Here is a 26,378-nt window from a genome sequence, read left to right as displayed (position 1 = left end):
TGTCAAAGTGGGAATGATGAAAAAGTACTTAAATTTTACATGTTGGTTTGTTGTGGAGTGAATTTCTTCAACAGCATTGGCCTGTCAGGAAGTGCAGTTTGGATAAACAGCTAAATAAGTAGCAAACCTCTTGCAGAAGCAATGTACAGTCATCACCTGAAAACAAGCAAAATTCCCAGAGTACGGTTCTGTGTTGTGCTTTATTTAGTTTAACTGGGCGGGGGGGGCTGCTTCCACTAGAGGCTGTTTCACCAATTCCCCTGCACAGAATCTAGGGATTGTACAGTTTTACAATCGATTTCTTCACTTGCCAAGACACTGAAAGGCTAATTACTTTTGTTTTCTCTTCTTGTTTGTCCTTCCCAACAGTAATCTCAAGCTCAGCTTTTGCCCATGTGAGTGCTGGATCAGATGTAAGGGAAGGGCAAGAACAGGATCACATCTCCTAGCAGTGCCTGCTCTCAGAAAAGATTGAAACCAGCACAAAATTGCTCTTTAGTATTTAAGAACATCTGAAAAGTAACCAAAAAAGCGTAGCCTTTACTTTTCCTTCATTTGCTGTGGTTCTTAATATTTTCTCTTTTTTTGTTGTTTGTTTTAAATATATAAAATTTGTCAGCTAACAGAAGCTTCTCTCCCTAATGCCGTTTATTGTCAAAGGAGCATCTCAATTGTTCTGCCCAGGAAGCCCCTTAATAAGGTGGTCAGTGCTTTCTTATCTGGGAAATACTTTGCCTAAGGTTGAACACAATTTTAGATCTCTCAGTGAAATGAAACTTCCCAGATGGTTGTCAAAGGGATAATTGACAAGCATTACTTCTAGTGCCTCCCACTGTGCTTTTATTGATGTTTTTATTAACCACTGAAGCAATAATTGGAGTCCAGGCTTCCTTGTTTTTTTAAAGCACCATGGATGCTTTAAATTTCCTGTAAAATGTCATATTTGCTTTGTTCTTACTTGTCACTATTCAAATGTTCCAGCACTCACGGTGGTTGCACATGCTCCATCAACAGCTGTAGCTGGTGTTGGATCTGCCTTCTGTTTTGGGAGTACCTTGTTGTTTCCCCATGGGACAGTAATACAGATATTGTGGCATTTATACGGAACAAAGAAGATATCCAGTGGCCACACTATGGAAGCATGTGTGTGTTAGTCCAGAGGAGTACAACTCTCTAACAGGAAGACATTGGCTGATGTTGCCTATATCAACTTAAATGTAAAACCTTATGCTGTTCTTGCACCAATACCTATTTTTACAAAGAGGCAATTGACATCATAGTAGGGAGCTGACCAGATCCATTAATTTCTTTGAACTTGTCTTGCCTAACTCAAGTTGAAGAGTTTAAAAAAAAAAGTAGCACAAATGTGCATTTGTGGGAAATACTCTTTTTTTTAAACCCAAGTCACACAAAGTCCAGGCACGAGAGCTGAGACAGCAACAGCAGATAATTGATTTGCTTTGGTTTTGGCAGGTTGAACCTTAGCTGTTGCATTACTTACAGTGCTGATCTTTGAAGACCACCCTGGCTGTCATCATTCACTTGCTCTGACACAATAGGATTTCAGAGACCTCCTCATTTTTCCATGCTTTCCATTACAAAAGTGAGATCTTGCTGATAATGCTTAATATTTTCCTGCTGCATTGCAGCTGTTTCTGCTTTTGACCAGAGCTGTAAAGTAGAATTTAAGTGTCCACAACTGCTCCAGTCAGACAGCAAACATGGAAGGAGGACTGTGTCTAGTAGTGCCCAGGTTACTGATGTATGTGTGTATGAGTGAGTTGTCCTCACTCCTTAAACTACGGAGGGAATTAACCCCCACACCAGGACTTTTCCCAAAGGTGTTGCAGAATTTATATCAGGCTTGTGCTGCCACTGCAGCAAAGGAGCTGGCTGCTCTTCTGATGCTGTAGTCTCTGTTCCTGGACATATGTACATGTGTATACACACACATATGTACCTGTATTGGAGGGGTAATGAAATCAGAAGGTGACTGTGAAAACTTAATTAAGGCCTGAGCATGTGGAAAAGAATCATTTTTCCTCCCCTTGTTAACTGAAAGCCTGGCTAATGATCAACAGTGGCAGCAATATTTATGTAAGGTGTAACAAGGTAACGGTGGGGGGGTTCTTGGTGAGGAAAAAAATAGCATTTTTGATATACCTTCTTTTCTATTTATTAGATTGAAAAAAACCATTGCCTTAGGTGCATAAAATGAGGGGACTAAATTGAAACTAAGAGTCAAGTTTTCTTGGGGACACACAGCAGACAGTCCTTCATGGCAAGCCAAACCTAGACAGACAGGAAACACACACCAGAAGGGACACAGAAAGAGCAAGCCCCATCTATGGGAGCAGGGCAGCCTCCAGTAGGTGCTGCTGAGGGTAAAAAAAGAAATTAGGGGAAGTTATCTCGGTTCTGTAGCTGGGTCTGTTTGATGGTGCTGCACCCCACAGGCAGGAAGTGGAATGCTTCTGACCTGCCAGGGAGCCCAGCTCACCGGGCTTGCTGCTGCAGCCAGAAGCCAGGGAACACAGGCTGGAGACCTGTGGGAGTGATCTGGATGTTTGTCACTGGTTGGAGGCAGAGAAGAAAGGCCCTCTGAGAAAGGACAGGGAGAAGGGGAGGCCTGGAGAGACACCTGGAAGGGAAGTGGGGGTAGGTGTGGTATCCCTGGCAGGGCATGGGCAGGAGGCAAGAGCTGCCTGGGCTGCTGGGCAGGGGGGGTTACCTCAGAGAAATGTCAAATTCAGGAAACCTTTTCTGGAGAGCTGTCATCCTAGTTCTTTGCCTTACTCAACTGGGAGGTAAAAAGCTTTGGAGGAGTGGTTGCTATTGACAGGGTAGACATGTATCAGAGTTGTGTCTCTTAGGCCTTTAAACATCCAAGAAAGAAAAATACCTCATCCAGCTGCATTGATGAGGGACAAAAATTCCTCATCAAATTGCTGCATACAACGCAAATCCTGTGGATTGACAAATCTGGATACAGTGTTGTCTACACCACTTCCTGAGCATATGGGATTGCTCACTGTTGGTGACCGTGTTTTAATTTCCCCAAACCACAGTGCTCTACATATTTTGCTCTTTTTAAGGACTGACATCCCTCCTCAACTTTCATAGTAGCTTTCGGAGTCAAACACAACCAGGTCACTGACTGAATTCCCTCCTGTGCACTATGAGCTGAGCTGGTGACAGCTTTCACTTCCCTTCCACACCTCTTGCCACATCTAGATGGTTGCACCCTGGTGCTGTCTGCTTTCACAGCTGCTGCCATCAGCTTGGATTGCCAGGTGGATTGTTGATGCAGGAAACCCCCAACCTGAACTACACTAATCTCTCAAGTGTCTTTTCCCATAATAATAGGCTCTGCACTTCTGCATTACCTTTCCGTGTGATTTGAGGACAAGAGATGTTTATCCTGAAACAGCTGGGGAAGAAATCAGCTGAGGTTTATACATTCACGGCAGTCAAGGAAAGGTAAACTTCTCAACCAAACCAGCTGAATGAACTATTTGCTACTGAAGGCAGTTCTGCACGTTCATTTCCTGGCAATTTTGCTTCATATTGGCCACCACATATAAAGGCAGTAGCTGTTCTTTTTCTCCGCCAGCTGGGCAGACACCAGCATTCCCTGGCCATGTCTCCCATTCCAGCAGCAAAGTCAAGTCACCTCCCAGAGCAGCTGAGTCACAGCCACAGGCTCAGTTGCTGCTGTTGCCTTATATAGTGACTACATTTAAGAATTATCCTTAAGTGCAATTAAAGCAAAAACCAGCACACAAAACTGAGGAAATGCCCATATTCCTGTGTACCTCTAATGGCAGGTTTGTCCTTCCCTTTGGTGGGAGCTGTGCAATTCTGTAATTAGGTGCTGGTTACCGCACTCATTTTGCATGACAGATGATGCCCCGGGGCAATCAGTGAGACCACTTAGCAGTGGTCTTTGCTTTTCTGTCTGTCCAGGTCTGTCAAGCGTCCCCAACCTGAGCAAGCCTGCCCCTGGTAACATAAGTCCCTGAGCTGTTCTGACATGGATTCCTCACAGCAGCAGTATTTGGAGCACCACTGCCTCAGATCAGAGGTGACTGTGCCACAGAAAAACATCCCACCCATGCCAATTCTGGCAATAAATCAGCTCCACTGCCACTTTCAGGCTCAGTCCTTTACAAGCAGCATTTATAAGTGTCTTTTCTTGAGCTCTCTTTAAAAAAAGGTGGGGAGCACTTTTCAGTCTTAGGGGAGAAGTGACTCAGATGTAGGTGATTCTGCAAATGAGAGACATTCACAAAGGCTGAAATTGCAGCTCCCTAACTCAGAACCCAGAGAAGGGGGATAGAAGAGGGTTAAGCCATGAGCTGAACTGAACCTAAAATCCCTCAGGCTATACTGAACCAAGGGACTCCTGCGAGGAAAAAACCCCAAAATAGATCACAGCTCATGAAGCAAAGCACACCTTGTCCTCAGCAGACAGGAACATTTACTTCTGTCCAAGCCTCTGCTCAGGCCTTAGGTGAGGAAAGTGGAAGTTCTAATGAGCAGTTACTGCTTCTACTCCTGCTCTTGCCTTGCCCTGAGCACAGGGGCTCAAGGTGCAGAAACCAAGCACGTGGTCCTGCCCAGACCAGCTGGATGCTCTCAGCCAAGGACTGAGGACAGCTGGACCCTGCTGGAAGACCAGAGGCACCTGCATAACTCAGCATCTGGCAAGCAGCAAGCTAAGTCCCACACTGCACTGCTTTGCTGAGAAATGGGTCACCCTTTCCTCCTCCTGCTCCTTCAGGTACCAAACAACACCACAAACACCAGTTTTCCAGTTGCCCCGTGGACAACTGAGATCCCTGAGCTACCCCGTCCTCCATTTTCCGATTCTAGAAGCTGACTGCTGACCATCCCTCAACACCCCCCAGCTTCATTAGTAACTTCTAACACAGAGCAGCCTCGAGCATCGATACACCACAAACGATCAAAAGATTAATAACATCAACTTTTATTCCAAACAAGACAAAACTACAGAACACCTGTAATCCTCCTGGTCATATTTCATGGAAGTCTTTTAAACACTGGACAGACTAACTTGCTATTCAAACTATAACAATGAGGGATAGGATGATGGTGCTGCTAAAGGGGTTTCTTCTAAACAAACTAAAAGTTAAGGTTTAAGAGTTAACTTTCTTCTACAATGTTCAGCTTTGTCTTCAGGTGCTTAGCAACAAAAGCAAAAAAATAAGCCTGCTTTAGAACAGCAAGTAGGAGTAAACAGAATATGTAATCATACAAAGAAGGAAGAGTTTAGTAAGGTCTCATGCGGCTTGATGGGGGTGGTGCACGATTTGGAGGAGTAATTGCTATATCCAAGTAGTCTCCTATCTGGAATTTCTGAGACTGCAGTGTCATGGAATCATCTGTGCCCTTCCTGCCTGACATGGTGCTGCCGATCTCCTTCACCCTGTGAGTAGCAGAGGAAAGGCAAGTTAGTTATCAGCGGCCAATCTCTCCAGATGTCCAAAACAGGAACTGCACCAGATCACAACCCCTTTCCCATGCCATTCCCTGCACTGCACACATGTGGCTGTGTACTCAAAACGCTCAGTTTTCTCTGCACTCCTGGGTGCACCAAGAAAAGCTACACCAAACTCTCTTTCTGACAGGGCAGTGGAGCCCTCTACCCTATTATGTTAAATACTAGCAAGAACCCCTTACCCCCTCCCATACAGACAAAGCAAAAGACCCCGCCAGATTCCAGAGTAGGGTACATCCACTGGATGCTGACAAAGATTAGCTCATGCCATTTCGGAAGAGAGACACCTGCAACAAGATCACTGCTGTAACTCAGGTGCAAGACCTACCAGGAAGAAAGCATTATCTCAAGTTGGAGGGCCATGCTCCAGCTGCCAATACAGCAATCAAAGCCTTCAAGTACACTGGCTCATTGTTTTGGGAACACATTAACAGGGATGGTCATCAAGCACAATTTAGAGTTTGTAGCAGTCATAATACAGAACTTAAGAAATTTAGTATGTGGGTTCTGAACTTTAAAATCAGTGTTAATGAAGAATAATCCAATGCTCTGGTGCCCAAAGTATTCTATTAACTCAGAGAAGAAATTTCATTTACCTATAGCCAGGCCTCTTGAGATCTGTAAAAACAATTGCAAAGTTGAAATGTGTGCCTTTCTTCCGTGCTTCTGGGTAAACTTCTTTCACTAAGCTGGTCAGCTCTTTCAGAGTTGCGTCCATCCTAGATTAAACAAACAAACCAAAGTGCTTCACACTCTCAAAGGAACAGTCATAAAAGCTTCCCAAAACTTTTAATATAGAATCAATACATTGCTCCAATTTAACCATATGTTTCTTTGCCTTGGCATACCCTGTGACCACAGTTATCGACTGTAACACCTGGGAGAATTCACCGCTTACTGCACACTGGAGCCAACATGCTCCAGTGCAACTGTGTCTGATTCACTGCCATACTCAAGAGAAATCTCTTCACCTCTATGCACATTTCAACATCTGCATTTCCACGTCTCTCTGAACAGTTACCATTTAAACAGCAGGAGCCTATTTTTTTAAATGCATTAATGCATTTGTACAAGGCACAATGTAAGAGTTTCCTCACTTAAGCTGACATCTGTATTAGAGATAGTTGCTCTAATAATAACTATTAGTGGAAATGTAAGAAAAGCAGAAAAAAAAATAGTTTTCCATTTGTGCCCTAGCAGGCAGCGGTCCTTTATCCAGCCTTCAACCAGAGCAGGGCTACAGCTCATGTCTAGCATTTCAAGAACAGAAGTACTCAATCATCGCAATGAAAGCGTCTCTGATTATAGAGACTGTGCACTCACTTCAAGCTTCAGGCAACCAAGGAGCAGTGTGTTGACAGACAATGCCCATTCTGACTTCTGCAGATGGCAAACAACTCAGACACCACCAACAGCCTGGACAGAGTCCATAAATCCCACTTAGAAGTAAATTAGAACTGCATGCTTTGGTAGCCACAAAAATGGATTTCTTCAACTACACAACATACTGAGTTACAACTCTGGCAAACATCATGAAGACAAAGGCAGGTTTAAAAAGTAGCCTAAGTCCTTTTCAAAGGCATTCTTCAAAATACTACAAACAATACCTAACATGTTTACAACAAGTTCTCAAAAATAAATAAATAAATAAATAAATCTGACAGTGATAAAAAGCAGCTCTCTGTTATGCAAAAAGAAAACTCATTACTCCACTCTCAGAAGGGTCTGAGTTAAACCAACAAACCATTCACACTACAGTTCAAGCCTTCTGGGACAACTACTTCTCTTGGATAAACGGGGCTGTTGGAACAAAATATACACATTAAAGGAAAACGTCTGCGTTAAGTAGATGCGTTGTGATAACCATCGCCACAGCACAAGCCACCGATTACATGCAGCAGTAATTGGGCAATTCAGCCGCACTAAGTCTCAGTGGCTGAGCGCTCACTGCTGCGCAAAGTTGTGCTTCCAGACATGCCCCCTCTCAGCTGCCAGGGCACAGCCAGAACCGCTCCACTCCAGCGGCGGCGAAAACTCCCCCGCGTTTCCTGCTCCGACCGGAGCCTGCACAACTCCCCCCGGCACCTGGGACCCAGGCGAGGCCGCGCTCGCCCGGTGCCACAGCCAGGCGTAGAGGAGGTGCCACTCACCAGGTGTAGATCTGCAGCTCGCTGGAGGGCACGTTGCCGCGGGAGAACTCGTCCATGCGGTGGTGCCGCCCATTGTTGGTGGTGAAGACGCGAAGCAGCAGCGGGCACGTCTGCGGGGTGAGAACGAGGATGGGGGTGAGGATGGGGGCGAGGAGCCGCAGGGGTGGGGATTGGGACGAGGGGCCGTTCGCCACGCCCCCCCCCCCCCCCACCCGCGGCCTGAGGCCCCACGTCGTCACCAGACGCTCAACACTCCCCCCACCCCCGCTCCGCCCTTGGAGCGGCCGGCGGAGCGGCGCGGCACGACCACCCAGCACTCCGGACACCTTCTCACGGTCGATCGGCTTCTCCGGCTCCTTCTTGATCTCCTCCTGCGTCACCCGCGACTCCACCGCCATCTTGCCGCGCCGCTCCCGGATGTCCCGCCGCGCGCCGCCCATCTCGCGAGAGCAGGGGCGGGGGCGGCCCCGGCGGGGCTCCTCCCCCGGGCCTGAGGCACCGCCCTTCCCTCGGGGAGCCGCGGGTAGAGCTGGGCTTAGTGCAGGGCTTTAAGGTAGGGGAGCTGTGCCCTCCGCCGCTCTAAGTAGCAGCAGGGTGAAGTGAATTAGCGGGAAATCTATTTAGACTATAATTTCCCTTAATATTGCATTCAGGGAAAGATCAAATGCATACGCTTCCCATTTACGGTCTTGGGGTCTTATTCTATCAGTGGAATCTTTAATTAGGTTAAATTTGAGTCTGTGGTTGTGTCTCACAAAATAAGTGGGAATATATACCGTCTATAGAAGAGTAAAAAATACGTGGTTTTGTGATGTGATAGCTTTTTTAAAATGTCGAGAGTTGCTTGTTACTCAGAGCAGTGTGGGGAGAGGGGTTCAGTTGTTTTCGCAGAATTTACGCTTGGATTATTTCCTCTGAATTTATTTCTCATTTTGAGAGTAAAACAAAATTAAGTTTCTCTGTAAAATTATGCAGAAGCATATGTGCTTGCAGGTGCAAAATAATGGCATGTCAGGGACGCAGAGATTCGCTGGGGCTGGAAGGGAGCTCTAGAGGAGGCTGCCGAGTCCAAACCCCTGCTCAAAGCAGGATCAGCAAGAGCTGGTTGCCCAGGGTCAGCTCTGTGTCCATTCTAAATATACCCATGGATGGAGATCTCTGGGCAACCTGCTCCAGTGCTCAGTTGCCTTTGCAGTTAAAACAAAGAAAAACAAAAAAAAAAGGTCATTTCTTTTGTCAGTTTGTGCCCTTTACCTCTGGTTCTGTGGCTGGGCATCGCTGAGAAGCCTGGCTGTCAGTGTTCTCCTGCCTGCCAAGTATTCCCACACAGTGAGCCATCTCTCTGAACAGCCCCGGCTCTCCCAGCCTGTCCTAATGCCACATTCTCCCATCCCTTAACCACCCCGCTAAGCCGTATTCAATGCTGTATTATTGTGGTGTGCCTGCACTGCTCACACAATTCTCTGTTGGTGCTTGCAGCAGAGATCAGCGTGGGTGCCACTGGACCTGTGTCTCAGGGTCCCTGTTGTGCAGTGTACGTCTCTGAGTCAGGGAGTTCAGGGTGTGTTTGGGCTGCTGTCCCGAGTGTTAGTCTGGCACCAGATGTAAGTATAGTTAAGTTCTGCATCCTAAAAAAAGCAGGTGCTTGTAAAGGTGTTGTAAGTGTTGGAGTACCTGTGCTCTAAGGGTGATGTTGTGGTTTGATTTCACTCTTCCAAACACTGTAGATGCATGTTTCAAAGGTATTAATTATTAAAAAAATATTTAGGGGAGAAAAATATTGTAAAAATATATTCACATATGTTTCTGTGTACATCATAAAGAAGAAAAAGGGTTATGAGTCCATACTATAAAAAAAAAGCTCTTGCATTTTGCTCTAATATAACCAACAGTATTTGGTTTAAAATGTTGATTTATGGCTCACCAAATACAAGATGAGAGAACCAGCAACCTACTGAGGTTTGAGGAACTGAGTTCACACTCAGTTTTTATTAACTTCTTTTTGTAGTAGTCTGGATAGTGTTGTACAGTTTTTAATCTACATTAAGTTACAGCATATCATCATTTTGTTGCCATGGGCAATGACTCAGCCTTGCCACCATTTGTGGGATTTGATTTCTCAGGCAACTATGCAGTTTATTACTCTGCTAAATTTAATTACATCTGCCATGATCATACACACTTTGGGCTCAGTGTGTGAACTATCATTTCCGAAACAAAGGAATTTATGTCTAGAATCAAGTATTTTAAAGGAACAGCTGTAACAAATAAGGTACAGTTCTGCTACAAATCTGAGTAGTTCCTTCTGCTAGAACTTTTGGAGTACACTATTTATGTGAAAAATTACTCTAGTGGGCCTGAGTTTTAAGTAAATTAAAACATTAATTAATTGTTATGCATGAACTGTATCAACAAAATTTATTATCAGTCTAAAATCTTAGATTCTTATGTTGCGTGTTTGGAAGCAAAGGTTGAAAATTATGTGGAAATGAAAATGCAGTGATGTGACTGCGGGGTGCGGTTTTTACTCAGGATGGGGCTGTCTGGTTAAACAAGGCATAACACCATAAGCTGGGTTCCCACAGCTTTAGGCTGAGGTCTCACGTGTACTGGAGTTGGTCCAACTGCTTGCTTTTGCCAGAGGAGGGGGATTTAGCTCCCGCTGCTTGTCCTTAGTCACGTGAGGGGTTTTTCCCTCCCTTCTGCCAGGCATCTCACTAGATGCTTCCAAAAATAAGTTAAGTTCCCCAGTTTAAGAGGAAACTATCTAGTGGGGGCTGGCTCTCTGTCAGTTAATTTCATTTGACACTTTCTAAACTGATTCCACGATTGCTAGACCTGTTTGGTGCAGGGTGAGTGGTGGGAAGTGCAGGTCCAGGAGCAGCTGGGAGGTGGAGGGAGAGAATAGGACTGGAGTAGGGGGTGTCCCTTCAGTGCCAGTGAGATGGTTGATTGCCTCACCCTCCCTTCACATTTCCTTAGGTTTTGCGAGGCGTGAGGTCTCCTCTGCTTGTTCAGGGATGCTGTATGCTGTGCAAAAAATGTCTGTACATGCAAACACATATATATAGGGTGTGCTGTAAGGAAAATGAAAGCTCCTCACCGAGGTAGTGAGGCAGGGTAAGACTGTGCATAGGAGCAAGTCTTCAGCCTTTGTTGTTGTGAAGGCCCAAAATATGACTCAAAAACTTTTTCAGCTGTGAGTGCCTGTAGAGCAGGAGACAAGTGGTTTGGAAGTGTGAATTGCCTCTTTAAGTATTGTTACCAGATGTTCCTAAGGAAGTGGTTATTTAAATAGCAAACCGTGAATTGTTTGTTGGGGCATCTAGGACAGGTACGAATGAGATGGCGAGTTGGTGCTGATAGGATATGGGACTGGGCAAAGCTGCCACAGCCCTTTAGAGAAGAGCACTGTGGGTCAAGGAGCCTACAAAACACTTACCGTGAGTAAATTGTGACTGAAAGGAAAAAACAAAAGGAGCAGTTGGTACAGGGTAACTTAAAACTTTCTAGGCAGAATGGAAGGATTGTAGCAAATAACAAATGTCCTTGGGAAGATACAGAAAGTAATGGCATAGCTGAGCCTGGGATATCAACCATTGAGGCAAACCTCCAAGAAACTAGAAAACTTGTAACATGACCAGAATAAGGAACTCCAAACATTTCAGAACCATGAGTGTAATGAATCTGACTTCAAGGAAGCTGAATTAGCCTCAGCAGCATACTACTTCCAGGTTCCCAAAGCTCCCAGAACTTCTGGCTTATTGGCTGTGTTTCTGAGTTCTTTCTAACCAGGACTACATACAGCCCCTTAATTTTTCTTGGTAGTATGTGTATCCCATAAAGCCTGCTTGATAGAGGACTTGGTCTTTATCTCGACTGTGGAAAGTTCAATTACCCTGTTCTGGCGACAGTACAATCAACTTTGAACATCTTTACAATCAACTGAGTGAGCAAAGTCCCAAATTTGATGGAGCTTCTACTGCAGACTGGCTTTAACTGCTGGAGGAAGAACACAGGCACAATTTCTTAGCAAATACGATTTGCAATACAGTTGCTGGTATTTCCTACTGTTTGTGTCATGGTGACGTCATGGGTGTGTTTTTATGTTCGGAAAGCTCTGTGTGCAGTAGATTTCACTACAGTGTTTTAATTTCCTGTGTTTTGTACCAAAGTTAGTGTGAATTTCAAGAAGCCTGTAGTGCTGCTAGACAATGACACTGGTTTCATTTAAGCTTCAGTTTTTGTTCCATGTTTTGAATTTAGGTGATTTGGGCTCCTAAAAAAATGCACCGTAATTCTTGGGCTTCTGTGGTCCTATTCAACCTGCCAGTGAGGCAGCAGGTGAATGAGTCAGTGCAGGACAGACTGGCAGGGCTGGGATGTAGAAAAGTACTCTGGCACTGGATGTGTAAAGCCTACAGAGACCCCTGAGGCAGCATCCTGATTCAGGAGCACCAAGACTTAGCTACCTGGGAGGAATCTGTACTTGTATATAAATTACATATATATTTTTATCTTCTTTTTTTTTTTTTCTGTAAAGTCGTCAGAAGGACCAAAAGTTAGTAAAAATGCTTTGAAGATGACTTACTGATCTACAATATTGCAAAATGATTTAACATTAATGATTTCATGTGGCGGTAGCACCAGTCAGGCTGTGCAGCCTTGTGCTCGCTCCAGGCACACAGGCAGCGTACATGAGGCACAGCCACTGCTGTGCCTTGTAAACAAGCTGCCTCATACTTGCCAGTGTAAGACCTTGATTAAAGTTGAAAGTGGTTTGTGATGTTGCCAAATGTTATAATTCCGCCATTCTGCTGGAACTATTCCACATCAGGTGCTTCCTAAAAGAGTATCCTCAGGATGCTTTTTTTTTCAGTTTCAGAAAAAAAATATTCAAAGAACAATGTATTAGGCAGATGAGAGTTATCACTCACATTTCTGTTACTTCTGTTCATTTTTGATACCAACAGCAGTTTGTCAGAAACCTGCAGCATTCGCGTACTTTTGAGAAAGAAATAACATTTTTCAGATGTGCTTCTGTGTTAGAAATAGTCTCATAAAGCAAATACACTTGACTGAACTGTAACATTAAAAAAAATACCCTGAGATTTATCTGAAGCCAGCTGAGACTAATATTGGACAACTGGGCATGTGAGGGATTTAGAAGGATGTCCACACTGCTCCTGAGCTCTGCCACAGGCCTGAACTCAGGAGCTGGGAACAGTGGGGATCTCTCTTGTTTTCCTTAGGGTGCTGCTCCCCACGGTGGGCAGCGATGAAGGATGCAGGATGTGACCCTGCCTGCATCCCCTGAGCAGTGTGAGGAGGGAGCTGGAGAGCCACAGCACTTCAGGCCGAGCCAGTGCAAAACTGCTCACAATCTAGATCAGCTAGAGAGTATAGGTTATGCAAGAGAGGTCCAGCAAAAAATTGTAATGCCTGCTTGAATTTTACCTGGAGGAGATCAGAACAAACTGGAACTTGTAGCTGTCAGCAGAGGAAAACAGACTTCAAGTAAAGAAAAAGTCACTTAGAGATATTTTCTTCTCTATGCAAATACCCGTGAAGGTGAGATGGTGAGGTCTACTAAATATTCTATTGATTTTTCCTGGTGGAGTTGTAGACTCGGTTACAAAATATAAAATTAAGGAAGAAATGTTTCCAGAATCTAAACCTGGATCTCATTAAAACATGTTGTCATTTCTCTATAAAATACATCTGCTACACTATTCCAGAAATTTTAGACACACAATAGAGTAATAAACTGCTTTTATAACTTGGGTAATACTCTACCATAGATTCCTGATTTCCCCCCTACTGTTTGTCTGAAATTACCTCAGTACAAAAATGTTCCTACACTGTAAGGGAGGAACAAATGGGTTGTCATTTCAATAAGTGGAAATTTTAAAAATTGTGTACGAGACGTGTTTTTTAGAGAGGACAACCAACACTGGAAGTTGGTCAGCCTGTAATATCACTGCAGATAGCTAGGTCAGCAGCGTGGGTCCCTGCCTGTGCTCCATGGGAGCTGTGTTTCCTGGTTTTCCTTCACTGGGTCAGCTCCACTACTGGAAGCTGTGGTGAGAAACCAACCCAGTGTGAAGGTTACTTTCATTGCTGGTGCTTTCCCCAGTTGCAGATGCTGCTGCCACCCACTGAGCGAACCGATTTTCCCTGAGGACACAGAGGCTGCCTGACCCTCAGCCCTGCGCTGGCTGCTCTGAGGGCAACAGCACTATCCTCCAAGTGGCCTGCATGGCACAGCCAGTGTGTTCCCTCGCAACAGCAGCAGCTGGAAGTGATGTCCTTCTTATTTTCTTCCACATTTCCTGTGCAGACAAATCCCTTCCCTGCCTGCTTCCTAGATTAATGTGATCCCATCCTTGAACACAACACAAAAGTCTGAGAAGGGGGCAAGTGTCTTCATCAGATAGACACATTCCTGTTCCTGCTTTGGTGGGAACATTTCCATGAGTAAGTGTTAACAGATTCGGTTGATGGTTATTTCAGTATCTTCCCCTAAATATTTTTTTTTCCCTTCCCATGAAAGAATATTAAAGTACTTAAGCTTTTTCTCCTGAAGAAGAAAACTCCAACTGAGTGTACCAACATATACATATTTTATATGTGGCTCCCTGGCTACACTTCTCTTCATCTTGCCATACACTCCTAGAAGTTTCCAGTCTGTGGCACACACTGTTCTTACTGAAAACAGTAAATGGATAAAGATGGATCTTGCATGCCCAGAACAGGTATTTCCTTCTCTGTTTTCTGCCCCAGTATGATGGATCTTAACACAAAGAACCTCCCGTGTCTGTGGCCTTTCACACTGATCCTGTAACGATGAGGAAACTGTTGACAAGTAAATCCTCTCTGGGCAGCCCAAGTAAGAGGCATGTTTTTTCTGGCTTCATTCTGGGCTCACAGAGCCCCACAGAAGGTTTATGAGAGCAGTGCATATCCTCCATAAGAAAGAATGATGTTGTGTAAGCCATTATGTGGGTCCTGCCTCCAGAAGCATCGTCATAAAGAGTCAAGCAAAACTTTTCTCCAAAATAAGTAGTTCCATGTGGCCAGCCTTGTCAAGCACAAAGCAAAGTCTCAGCACCCTGAGACAGCTCAGCTGTCTTGCAGAAATATCTTTTGTGGCTCAACAAGAAGGTCAGAAAGCACAATTTCTTTTTATTTTTGGTTTCTTTTGTGTCTTTTTTCTGAGTGGCCACTTTTGACAAAAATGTTCTGGCTGTGATAAATGACCTACAACATTTTGAATAATTCTGTACAAAACCAAATTCTTTTCTGAATGCTATGCAATATCAATTAACTCTAACAATCTTTTTTAAAGGAAGGAAATGTCCATCACTGGGAGTTTACGATACGTGATGATTGAGTCCAGAATGAATTCTGACAGCTTGGTTACCATAAGCTCCTTAGAGACACAGTGCTTGGTGGAAACACTGAAAAAACCCTAATGGTAGTGGCAGGAACAGCGCCAGTAAAACAAAATGTGCTGTAGGCACAATGCAAGGTGGAATCACTTCAGCTCCCGCACACAGTAACTTTGAAAGTTCCTAGAAAATTTGTGCATGCCTGTTCCTTGGACCAAAAAAGGGTAACCTCTGTATGTACTGCTGGCAGTGGTTATCAGTTGTGTTACATTTCATTTTGAACATGGCAGAAGGTGCTGGGGAAATTGTAAATGTAGGAAGTTTTGCTGCAGAGCAACGAAGGCCCGTTGGGGTTGTAGGTGAGCGATCATAAGGGCATGGGAAGAAGTGCACACAGTGCCCAGGGTGCTGGCAGGAAGAAATCACTGCTTTTATGTTTCTTGCTGTTCCTTCCCCATCAGCTCTCTTGGCAGAGCTGGTCGTGGTGAGCTCTCCATAGAGTTATTGCAATGAAATAGCTCGGCAAATGCTTCATGCTTAAAGAATTTACAAAAATCCTGCTGCTCTTGCCTGGAGTGGGTGAGGAAGGATTCACACAAGCAGCTTTGCTGGTACATCAGAGAGCCAGAGGGGATGGAAATAAAAGGCATCCTTCTTGCAGTGGTTCAGTTGGAGTCAGAAGATGACATCTGTCCATAAGCTGGTGCTTTCAAATGACTGGCTGTACCATGTGACAAGTTATGTGACAGCATGACAGACTGTCACATTTCAGATTGCTGTGAGCAGCACTCTTTGTTTGTGTTCACAAGTTGTATCAGAAAGCACAGCACTCCAAAAAATAAGTAAGTGCCTCACAGACTGACTAAAGGGAAAATTCTTGGAAGTGAAGAAAGGGGGAGGAAAGAAACTATTTAAAAATAAGAGGATAAGAGAAAAAAATCTTGGGTTAACACTTCTTTACAGCTAGGTTTATGTTTTGTTATCCCTGTTACAAAGCTAAGAATAATTCAGAATCATTTTTATAAAACTTCAGGGCATAGAAGGGCAGGAGAAATAGCTCTTCTACACCTCTTAGATTAGATTTCTTCAATGTGAAGCAAGATAAAATAAGCTCTATTTTATTTGGGCTTAAGGAATGTAAAGGTATAGTAATTATGAGCTGATACACCAATTTAATGCAGGTGTTCAGAGTTTTAAAAGATAAAGAACGATAATGACTCAAAGTTACCTTTAAAAAGAGACCTCAGGATTTTCAAATAAAAAAACCAAACTAATACTAGAAAAAGAAACACCCATCATATGAAAAGGAATTGAAACTCTCAAATATGCAAAGTACAAGAATTCTGTTCCCAGAGATATGGATAGATCCCCCTGCCTGTTAGAGGTGAGCAATTATTAAGCACAAAGGTTTGAAAATTTTAAAGTGAAATATTAAGAACACAGGGCACAGTTATTGCTAAAGTCCTGCATACAGATTCTGCTGTATGGGCTAGATCCTAAAATGTTGTTGAAGTTCAACAGAGAGCTTCTTTCAGACTTGGGCCTGGCTTCAACCAAAAAAATACGGAGCTGTTGCTCAAACATGGTTCAAACAGTCACATGAATGAGATTCAGAAAGGATTTTAGCCATGACCAAGGATGAAATGATACACTGTTGAAGTTATTAATTGGTTTCTGATGAGGAACCATGAAGACCAATCAGAATGAGAGATTCATGAGCATCCGTCCATCTTGGGCTGCAAACGAAGTGGGAAGATTTCTGTATTTGTGTGAACATAGCTGTAGTTGTTCTTTGAGCTGTGGCCAGCTGATGCAAGTGATTTGGCCTACAGAGGCATTACACGTTTTTCATTATATGTTTAGATGGCAGATGACGTTTTTGTTCAGTCATGGAGAAATTCCTACTGCATTTGCACTCAGGAATGCCTAGATTTTGGTGAATGCTTTTTCATCCTGCGTTCTTTGAGCCTCTTGTCTTAAGCTGGTAATTTTTGTGGTGTCAGTGGTGGAAGACCACCAAGAGTGGGCTGTGCACCTGCTCCTGGGAGCTCCAAAACTCATCCTCCTCTTGCTCTTGCGGGATGTGAGTTATACAGCTCTGTTAGCTCTGTACAGATGCTGACAGCTGAACTGCAGGAGAGTTTACAGTTTCTTTAGGCTGCCTGAATGAGTCTTGGCTTCTTGCTGGGACAGCAATCCCATGATCCCAGCCACCAGGATTGTGAGTGGCTACCTGGCAGAGATAATAGATGGGAAAAGGTACTTGAAAGCAGCTGGTCCCTGACAAGATTGAAAAACATCAGGTGCAAGTGTTATTGGCCCTACCTGTGTGTCACTGATGGAACAAGGCTGCAGAGGCATTGCTGAAATGTGGGAATTGTACTTCGTGCACGCCATTTCCTGGTCCAGCCAGGAGCAAAGCCAAAACTATGACAAACAGCAATGCAGTCTTTTGCTAATGTCATAGCTTTTAAAAGACTTCCAGAAAAGATGAATCCTGCTTTCATGACTGTAACAATGCATCCTTAATCCCAAACCACCTTTTTTTTTGCTGCCAAATTATAAACAAGCCCTCTGACTTCTGGGGAAGGAGTGTACAGAGCACCAGGCTTGCTGTTTGATGGAAGTGTGAAAACCTTCACTAGCTGGAGCACTGTAGCAGAAGAGGAATGAGACAGGCATGGTGCAGGCAGGGTGTCCTTGCACAGGGAATGTGGCCATGGCAGGTCCCTGGGGAGTTTGAGCCAAGGTGTGCACCTGTCCAGCCACACCAGCACCGCCATAGGGAACAAACTGGGACATTAAACTCCTCTCACTGAATAGCTGATTCAGCTCCTACACTGTCCTCAGGCAAGGAAATAACACATTTCTCCCCTGAAACTATTTAGTATTTCCCTGAAGGGTTCTTAAAATATCCACGACACAAAGCATAAAGGAAAAACTGCTGGAATTTGGTCCTGCTGAGGGTAAGATAACAATGTGAAGGATATGAGGCAAGGTACCATTTAATTGTGCTGTACTAGTGCTTGTAATTTACATCTCATCACTTTCAAGGCCTCTGCTGGTAATATTTCCTTCTAAGAATAGAGCTTAAAGGTATTTTAAGAATTCTAGTTGTTGTGCAATTAATAGGGTAACACTTTGTTCTGAGTAAAAAGATCTGCTTGTTTTGAGCAGTAACAGTATTTTGCATGTAAAAAAGGGGGAATGGGGAATGTTTTATTGCCAGCACTTTTCCTTACAGGGGTATGAATCACTTACATTCTTGGCAACCAAGCTCAAATTCACAAGAATGCTCAGTTTGATCAATTTCCTTCAAAACACTAAGCTCAAAGTACAGAGGAAAAAAGAGAGAAAAAAACTTGGATGGGCTTGGATGTGGAAGACATTACAAGATGGACATCCAAGCAGGAAGACAATAAATCTAGTGTACAAATTGTTTTGCCCAAAGCAAGTCACTGACTTGTTGTTACAAGAGAGTCCAGTCTAAATTAAGAGAGTACTGGGAGGGAAAAATAAAACAAGGAGGAAAAGAGCCAGAGCAGAGAAAGAAAACCCCTGCCGATCCGGCAGACATGGCAGATGTTGTGTCAAACATGAGTTTATTTGCTAACAAAACAATGTGAATTTTCATGAAAAGTTACCACCCTTCCCTTCAGAATGGAAGATTGTGCTGAGAAACAAAATATGAGAATACAGTTAGTTTAGGTGAGAGGAAAGTGCCTATGTTCAGGCTGTCATTTCACACAGCAAAGGCTGAGGCAGGAGCACAGGGTGAGCCAATCCATGCCGTCCTTGCTCCTCTCCACCTGTGCAGTGGACCTCACTGAGGAAGTGATGGCACTGAAAATGGTCCCTTTTAGTTTTATTCTAATGGGTTCTTTTTCAGCTGGATTGGTTGCCTGGGCTGGTTCACCAAGCAGCCACCCATGACACTGCACAATATACCCAAGTGTCGGTGGAGGAGATGGCAAGAGTAAGGGGACAGGGCAGAGGGGGAATGAAGAAGCTGGACATGCACTGCTACTGTGCCACCTCATTTGTGATCTTCTACACAGCACTGGTCTAAGGGGCGTTTCGCCCTGCTGCACCCTTCTGATCAGAGACAGTCAAGTGGCAGCTTCAATGAGACCAGCACAATTGCTTGTTGGCTGAAATAAAAACAACCCAAACAAAATCCAAAACATTATTGAGTGGAATTTCCCTTTTTCTAGGTCATCCTGTGGTCATGCAAACAGCTGTGTCAGTATAAAAGCATGACAGTGAGGAGTGGTGGAAGACAAGAAGGGAAGTACTACTCCCCAGTACCTTTTGATTTCCCCCTGCTCTTCACCCCAGTGCTCTGCCCTCACCTGCAGTGCACACGGGGGCTGCAGCACCTCTGGATGATTAAGGTGAGTGTGTCACGTCCTGCAGCCAGCATAGGGCTGCTGTGCTTCTGTTCAGGGTGTCCTGCCAAAATATATTTGGTACTTAGTGAACCTAATGTGGGGGGGAAAAATAATTGGGGAAGAATGAGAAGGTAGAGGCCTAGGCAGGCTGGGCCAAGCCCGAAAGGAGAAGTGCAACTCAAAGCAGGACCCAACATACCGCAGAAGTGTCGGTCTGTAATAACCTCAGCATCACACAAAATTGCTGTTGTGTGTCTTCAGGATCCCAGTTTCAGTATGTTTCTCACTTCTGCCATGCTCTGCAATGCCCATGCAGTGAATCCAGTACTTCTCTCTGATTCTGCAATCAATTATGTTGTCTTTATGTACTAAATCCCACACTTTTGGGACATGGAATGTACTGTGTATTCACCAAGCAACCACAACCCATTCATAGAATAAGACCAGTGCTTCCTGGTCTGGTTTCCTGTACACAGATTGTACAATAGGTCAGTCCTGGGGATATATCCAGGTTTTCCACATGTGTAGCCTTCCTATCCAAGCTTCAGTACAGACAATCCTCAAACATCTGTGCAGACAAATTTTCTGGGCAGAAAAAGAAAATATCTAGCAAATCTGGACAGAGGGTAGCTCCAAGTCTGAGCCTCCAACACATCATGAAGCACTGGACCAAGCTCCCAAGGACAAATATGTGGAATCTTTGCACTGGAGTTTTTAAGATTAGACAAGTATCTGCCATAGTGAAGAAGGACAGCCTAAACTAGATCCTTCACAGCCTTGTTTCCTATAAGGAAGGACTATTTTGACTCTCTGCAGCATAAAGAATGGCGAGCACAGTCTGTTCTGTGCTCTGCAACCTGCTCTCTCCTTCTCCAGCCTCTTGCTGGAATCAGTGTGAAACGGCGGCAATGGTAGTAGTAATGCAGAACAAGATGGAAATGGGATGAAGTTTTTTTCCAAGATTAAAATAAGCAGAACAAGAGCCAGTTGTTGTTTTGGGGAAAAGAAAGCAGTTGATGTTAAAATGTTTCACCGACTTGGCAAAAATGCCAAGCTGGCCCTGCCTGCAGAATACATGGACTTCAAAGGGCTTATCTTGAAAACGAATTGAGGGAGCCAGATCACTGTTTCCTACATGAATTCAGCTGAGGTTAAATGATATGCAAGGCTATCCCAAGGGTGTGTTTTCCTTCTGATGCCAGCCAAGTTGCTGACACCTCTGCCTGCAGTTTGTGGGATCAGTCTTGCTTTAGCTGTGCATGCCTGGAGGGAGCTCATTCCGACTCAGTACCAGAAAGAGTGGGTCACACTCTCACAACTGCTCCCTTCAGGAGTGCTGGTCCACAGTGAGAACACTGAAACAGATGGCAAGGCCCTTGCTCCAGCCGTGAGCCAGTACTCAGGAGGGGCGTGTGGTTCTCAAACAGGATGCAGGCTGAATAACCCTCCATTCCTGAAGAGGGTGGTCCCCGAAGGTCAGGGCTGCCTTCAATGGTGTGGCAGCATGAGAGGAAACTGCCTCAGAGGGTGCTTTCATAATGCTCAGACTATGAATAAGTTCAGCCTGTTGTACTCTGGGTTCTCAAGTATTACTCATAAAAAATGTGAATAAGGAGAATAAGGTTAGGAAAAGAACAATTCCCCAGCTAAACTTTCTTTACAGGGTGAACAGGGGTCCTCCTCCCTCCACCCTTTGTCTGATTTCAGACAAAGGGCTTTGCATGCTGTGCAGGAGCTCTCTTTGCTGCCTGGAAGGAACATACAGATTGTAGGTGATACAAACCTGGAAGAGTTCACACAGTAACAGAATACCCAGGGTTGGAAGGGACCTCTTGATGTGATCCACTGCAAACCCCTACTCAAGCAGGGTCAACTACAGCAGGTTTCTCAGGACCATCTCCAGTCAGATTTGCAAATCCCCACTTATGGAGGCTCCGCAGCCTCTCTGGGCAACTGAATGGACAGGCAGTGACCAGAGACCTGATGTCAGTACAGACAATTTTGACACTTTTCACCTTTATGGTAAATTATTAAAGTACAATCTAAATAAATGTACTTGATATTCACTCATTGACTGGTTCTGGTGAGACTGGGTATAAAATTATGGGGACCAAGGCTGATCCATACTTAATCCAGCTGCATAATTCTGGGAATAAGACAGTCAAAGAGCTAGCTGGGTGCTACATGGGATTAACACACTGTGGTCCCATGGGAACGCTCCAAGTTCAGGACAGCAGCAGCCATTACTCCAGTCAGTGCTGTGCTAATTTAGTGGAAGGAGGACCAAGGGTCTCTGAACCTGTTACAATAATAAATCCAGAAAAACAATGAAGATTTTTCATCCTCTAAAACACAAAGAGTTTTCTGAGAATATTTGTGCCTTAAATTCCAGAAGACGAGGGAACTTATGGGGTCATGCTTTCTGTTCCCATGCTTTGGAGCCAACTCTTTACCTTGACCATCACTGTTACCACGGCAGCATCACAGTTCTGGCAAGAGATCTTATCTGAAATCTTAACAGAGGCACATTTAGGCTGTTCAAGGCAGCTTTATATTGCTCAAGCTAAAGTCAGTGAAATGTTTCAATTAGTGAGCAGAGTCTGTTGATTTCCTCTGGGTGCTTTGCAAGTACAAAACCACTAAAGTAGTTCCCAAAGAATTCAGAGTCAAATGTGGTCAAGAAAAAGCACAACGAAATTGTCTCCAGGGAAAAATGGATCCTGCAGAGATGAAGAATCACCAGGGCAGCAGGTCTGAATGACAGATCTGCAGAAGGGAACTGTTGGGCTGAATAACTGGATGTCACTCAGAAACACTGGAGTTTCATTCCTGATCTGCCATGAACCTCATAGGTGACCTTCAGGAGTCAAGGATTCTGTCCATGAGTCCTCCCTGTAAAACTGGCATTACTTCAACTCACTCAGTTTCCACAATAAAGGCAGGCTATGGAACAGAGGCTGGGAGGAGACAAGAGGTACTGTGGTGGGATAGCATCAGGAGGCACTCAGGAAGCAAGAGAGGAAACAGGGGCAAAGAAGAGGAAAACCTCTAAAAAGTGAGGAGTCAGGGAGCCAATGGCAAGAGTAAGAAATGAGATGGGATCCTTCAAGTGTAGGGGAGGAGAAGGTAGATTAACAAATTTTTGGTTAGGCTAAAGGGAGTTCAGAAAAACTGAAAGAGAAGCTGTCCGTGAATTACAGTAGCTAAAACAGGTAATGGCCAGAGCATAGAGAAGAACTGTAGTCACGGTGATAGAAAAGCAAGGACCACTTCAAGAACAAGTACTGAGACAGAAAAGAAATGCTTCAGATTAGGCCTTTCATGAGAGACCAGTGATGTGAAATAAAAGGAAAGAAGATAAAAACCCCTCCCTGAACTCAGAAAAAAATAGAGGAAGTACAGAAATCAGATTTGAGAGAACTGATACTTTTATATCAAACAAAATCTATTTGAGGCAGAATTAACATGTAATAGTAGCAAGAGCTTCAGGAGAAGAAATTTTAAAAGCCACAGGGATCTACAATTGGATAGTCATGGACAGAAGAGAAGATCATTTACCCTCTAGAAAGCTGCAGGCAGAAATGATCAGGTGCAATCAGGGGAGGAGCATGGAATGATCAGCAGTGCCATGTTTCAGAGGCCACCAGACAAAAATCTCCAACTACACATTTTGTGTCACCCACGCTTCCCCTCATTTGCCAAGATGAGGATTCAGTGTGATGTTTCAAATGGTCATGACAAGCAGCAGTAACTGAAATTCCAAGTGGCCAAGAAAACACTTGTTGCATACAAACACAGTCTTTGCTTGCATTTCACAACATTTCACAAGGCTTAAAAAGTAATCTCTGAATTTGCACACCCATATTGCTGAGTACACAGAGAATGGCTAAACAGACCTGGTGTGCGTTGAAATTCATGTCACAGCTGGAGCCTGCCCTCTTGCTCCATACACACCATGGGCTCGGCATGGCATTTGAGCATCTGGACTTGTGTGAATCTTTGAGAAGTGGAAAATAGACAGAAGAGCAATTAGACTGCTCTTGTTAGGCTAAAGGGACAAAGGAGCATGGTGAGAAACTGTGCATTAATTGCAGAACTTGAAGCAAAAAATGGCCAGAGCACAGAGAAGACTTTTAAAAAGGGAAAAAAGGAACTACAGGCATGTCAGTCTCATCTCTATGCCCAGCAAGATCACAGAGCAGATCCTCCTGCAAACTATGCTAAGGCACATGGAAAAAGGGGTGATTGATGACAGCCAACATGGTTTTGGTAAGGGAAAATCATGCCTGACAAATTTGGTGGCCTTCTACAACAGGGTTACAACAGTAGTGGATAAAAGAAGAGCAACGGACATCATCTGCCTGAACTTGTGCAAGGCATTTGACATGGTCCCATATGACATCCTTATTTCTAAAATGGAGAGACATGGATTTGATGGATGGACCGCTTAATGGATTGGGAATTGGCTGGATGGTCACATTCAAAGAGTTGTGGTCAACAGCTTAGTGTCCAAGTGGAGACAAATGACAAGTGGCATTCCTCAAGGGCTGATATTGTGACTGGTGCTGTTTAACAACTTTGTCAGTGATGTGGACAGTGGCATTGAGTGCACCCTCAGCAAGTCTGCCAGTGACACCAAGCTGTGTAGTGAGATTGACATGCCCCCCCCAGGGGGGGGATGTCATCCAGAGAGACCTTGACAGGCTTGAAAGGTGGGTCCATGTGAACCTCATGAAGTTCAAAAACGCCAAGTGTAAAGGTTCTGCACCTGGGTCAGGGCAACCCCAAGCATACATACAGGCTGGATGGAGGATGGATTGAGAGTAGCATTGAGCAGAAGGACTTGGGGGTGATGGTTGACAACAAGTTTAGTGTGTTTTGGCAATGTGCTCTCACAGCCCAGAAAGCCAGCTGCATCCTGGGCTGCATCCAAAGCAGCGTGGGCAGCCGGGCGAGGGAGGTGATTCTGCCCCTCTGCTCTGCCCTGGTGACACCCCACCTGCAGTGCTGCATCCAGCTCTGGGGTCCCCAACATAACAAGGGAGTGGGTCCATTGGAAGACCATGAAGAAGATGATCAGAGGGTTGGAGCACCTCTCCTATGAAAACAGCCTGAAAGAGTTGGGATTGTTCAGCCTGGAGAAGAGAAAGCTCTGAAGAGACCTTAGAGCAGGCTTCCAGTACCTGAAGGGGGCCACATGAGAGCTGGAGAGACTTTTTATGAAGGCATGTAGTGTCAGGACAAGGGGAGTACCTTTAAACTGCCAGAGGGCAAGTTTAGATTAGATATTAGGAAGGAATTCTTCCCTGTAAGGGTGATGAGGCACTGCCACAGGTTGTCCAGAGAAGCTGTGGATATTCCTTCCCTGGAAGTGTTCAAGGCCAGGTTGGATGGGGCTCAGAGCAATGTGGTCTAGTGGAAGGTGTCCCTGTCTCAATGGCAGCAGGATGGAACTAGGTGATCTTTAATATCCCTTGTAACCCAAACCATTCTATGATTTGTAATAATGGGGATAGAAAAGCAAGGGCTGCTCGAGTTGCTTTGCATGGTGTCATGAGATGCTGCTTTAAGACAATTGGTTGTGACTTCTGTGTCTCTATTCCCTTTGATTTACAGCACGACAATATTCCTATTCCTGTGTTTATCACATTCCAAGACTTTAAGAAGACTTTACTCATTTAAGTTACAGATTCATTATAACCAAATTCTGTATTTTAATTATTTGCAAATCACATATTATCCAACCAACAGTTTACTAACTGGTGATGAATAAAAGCTACCCCCTAACATTCAGAGCCTTTTTTCTTTAATCCTGGAGTTCAGGTTTTATGAGTTCTAGCAGAGTATGTAAAGGTAACATAGAGCAGAGACTGAAAGAAAATAGCTAGAAAATTGAAAGCATGTGTAGGACCACTGTGATGCGTTTTAGAGGTGGAACTGTGTATTCCTGAAGGGAGCTAAAAGCAGTGGCTGGTGTGGGAAGTTAATTCAAAATAGATGTGGGTTGAAAGACTGTGTAGAAGACTAGGAGACACGAGGTGATAATGACAGTCACCAAACAGGAACATGTGGTGGTAAAGCATTTTTTGAGGGGAAACTCTGTCAGTTTCGATGCTGTTTTCATGTTGTATTTTTCTGTGATGATATTCTAGCAAAGCATTATGGAAAGCTGAGGATTTTTCATTCTCCTTCTGTGGTGGATTGACCCTGACTGGATGCCTGGTGCCCACCAAAGCTGCTCTATGACCCCTTCTCAGCTGGACAGGGGAAAGAAAATATAACAAAAAGCTCATGAGTTGAGATAAGGACAGGGGGACAAAGGACTCAGCAATTATAGTCATGGGCAAAACACTCAACTTGGGGAAAATTAATTTATTATCAATGAAATCGGAGTAGTATAATAAGAAATAAAAACTAATTCTTAAAATACCTTTCTCCTACCCCTCCCTTCCTGAATTCACTCCTGAATTCTCTTCCTCCTCCCCCACAGTGGTGCAGGGGGACAGAGAATGGGGGCTGCAGTCAGGTCATCATGTGTCTCTGCTGCTTCTTCCTCCTCAGGAGGAGGCTTGTCACATTCCTCCACTGCTCCAGTGTGGGATCTCTCCCACAGGAGACAGTTCTCCATGAAGTTCTTCAATGTCGGTCCTTGCCACAGGCTGCAGTTCTTCCCTAACTTCTCCAACATGGGTGCCCCACAGTGTCACGAGTCCTGTCAGCAAACTCCAGCATGGGCTCCTCTCTCCAGAGATTCACCAGTCCTACCAGGAGCCTGCTCCATCATGGGCTTCCTGTGGGGTCACAGCCTCCTTCAGGCATTCCCCTTGTTCTGGTCTGGGCTCTTCCATGGCTGCAGGTGGATCTCTGCCTCCCCCTGGACTTCCTGGGGTTGCAGGGGCACAGCTGCCTCACCATGGTCTGCACC

General features: G+C 44.6%; 2 protein-coding genes across 10 annotated transcripts in view; one reads left to right on the top strand and one right to left on the bottom strand.

Annotated features, from left to right (window-relative positions):
- SKA3 (spindle and kinetochore associated complex subunit 3) overlaps positions 1-26,378 on the top strand; it is a 39,002-nt gene that overhangs the window by 11,610 nt on the left and 1,014 nt on the right. For 3 of the 9 annotated variants that reach the window (XM_042023942.1, XM_042023935.1, XM_042023934.1), the window contains exon 9: positions 370-843. In XM_042023942.1, the coding sequence (XP_041879876.1) occupies positions 370-475 (106 nt within the window). In that variant the 3' untranslated portion in view covers positions 476-843. Of the gene's footprint in view, positions 1-369; positions 846-3,366; positions 3,559-3,966; positions 4,082-19,276; positions 19,457-26,378 lie in introns of those variants that run through there. The other 6 variants (XM_042023937.1, XM_042023936.1, XM_042023938.1 and 3 more) reach the window with 6 other exon arrangements.
- SAP18 (Sin3A associated protein 18) lies at positions 4,970-8,150 on the bottom strand. Its single transcript, XM_042023949.1, has 4 exons — positions 7,998-8,150; positions 7,672-7,781; positions 6,118-6,240; positions 4,970-5,449 (listed from the first exon to the last, which is right to left on the bottom strand). Exons 1-4 carry the CDS (start codon positions 8,109-8,111, stop codon positions 5,293-5,295), a joined length of 504 nt encoding a protein of 167 aa, XP_041879883.1. The 5' UTR covers positions 8,112-8,150; the 3' UTR covers positions 4,970-5,292.

This window comes from Corvus kubaryi, unplaced genomic scaffold, assembly GCF_017639235.1.
Source record: "Corvus kubaryi isolate FWS band 111438036 unplaced genomic scaffold, C.kubaryi_AGA036_p1.0 37256, whole genome shotgun sequence".
Taxonomy (NCBI): domain Eukaryota; kingdom Metazoa; phylum Chordata; class Aves; order Passeriformes; family Corvidae; genus Corvus; species Corvus kubaryi.
Note: the sequence above shows the minus strand (reverse complement) of the source record. Positions and strands in the feature narration are given on the sequence as shown.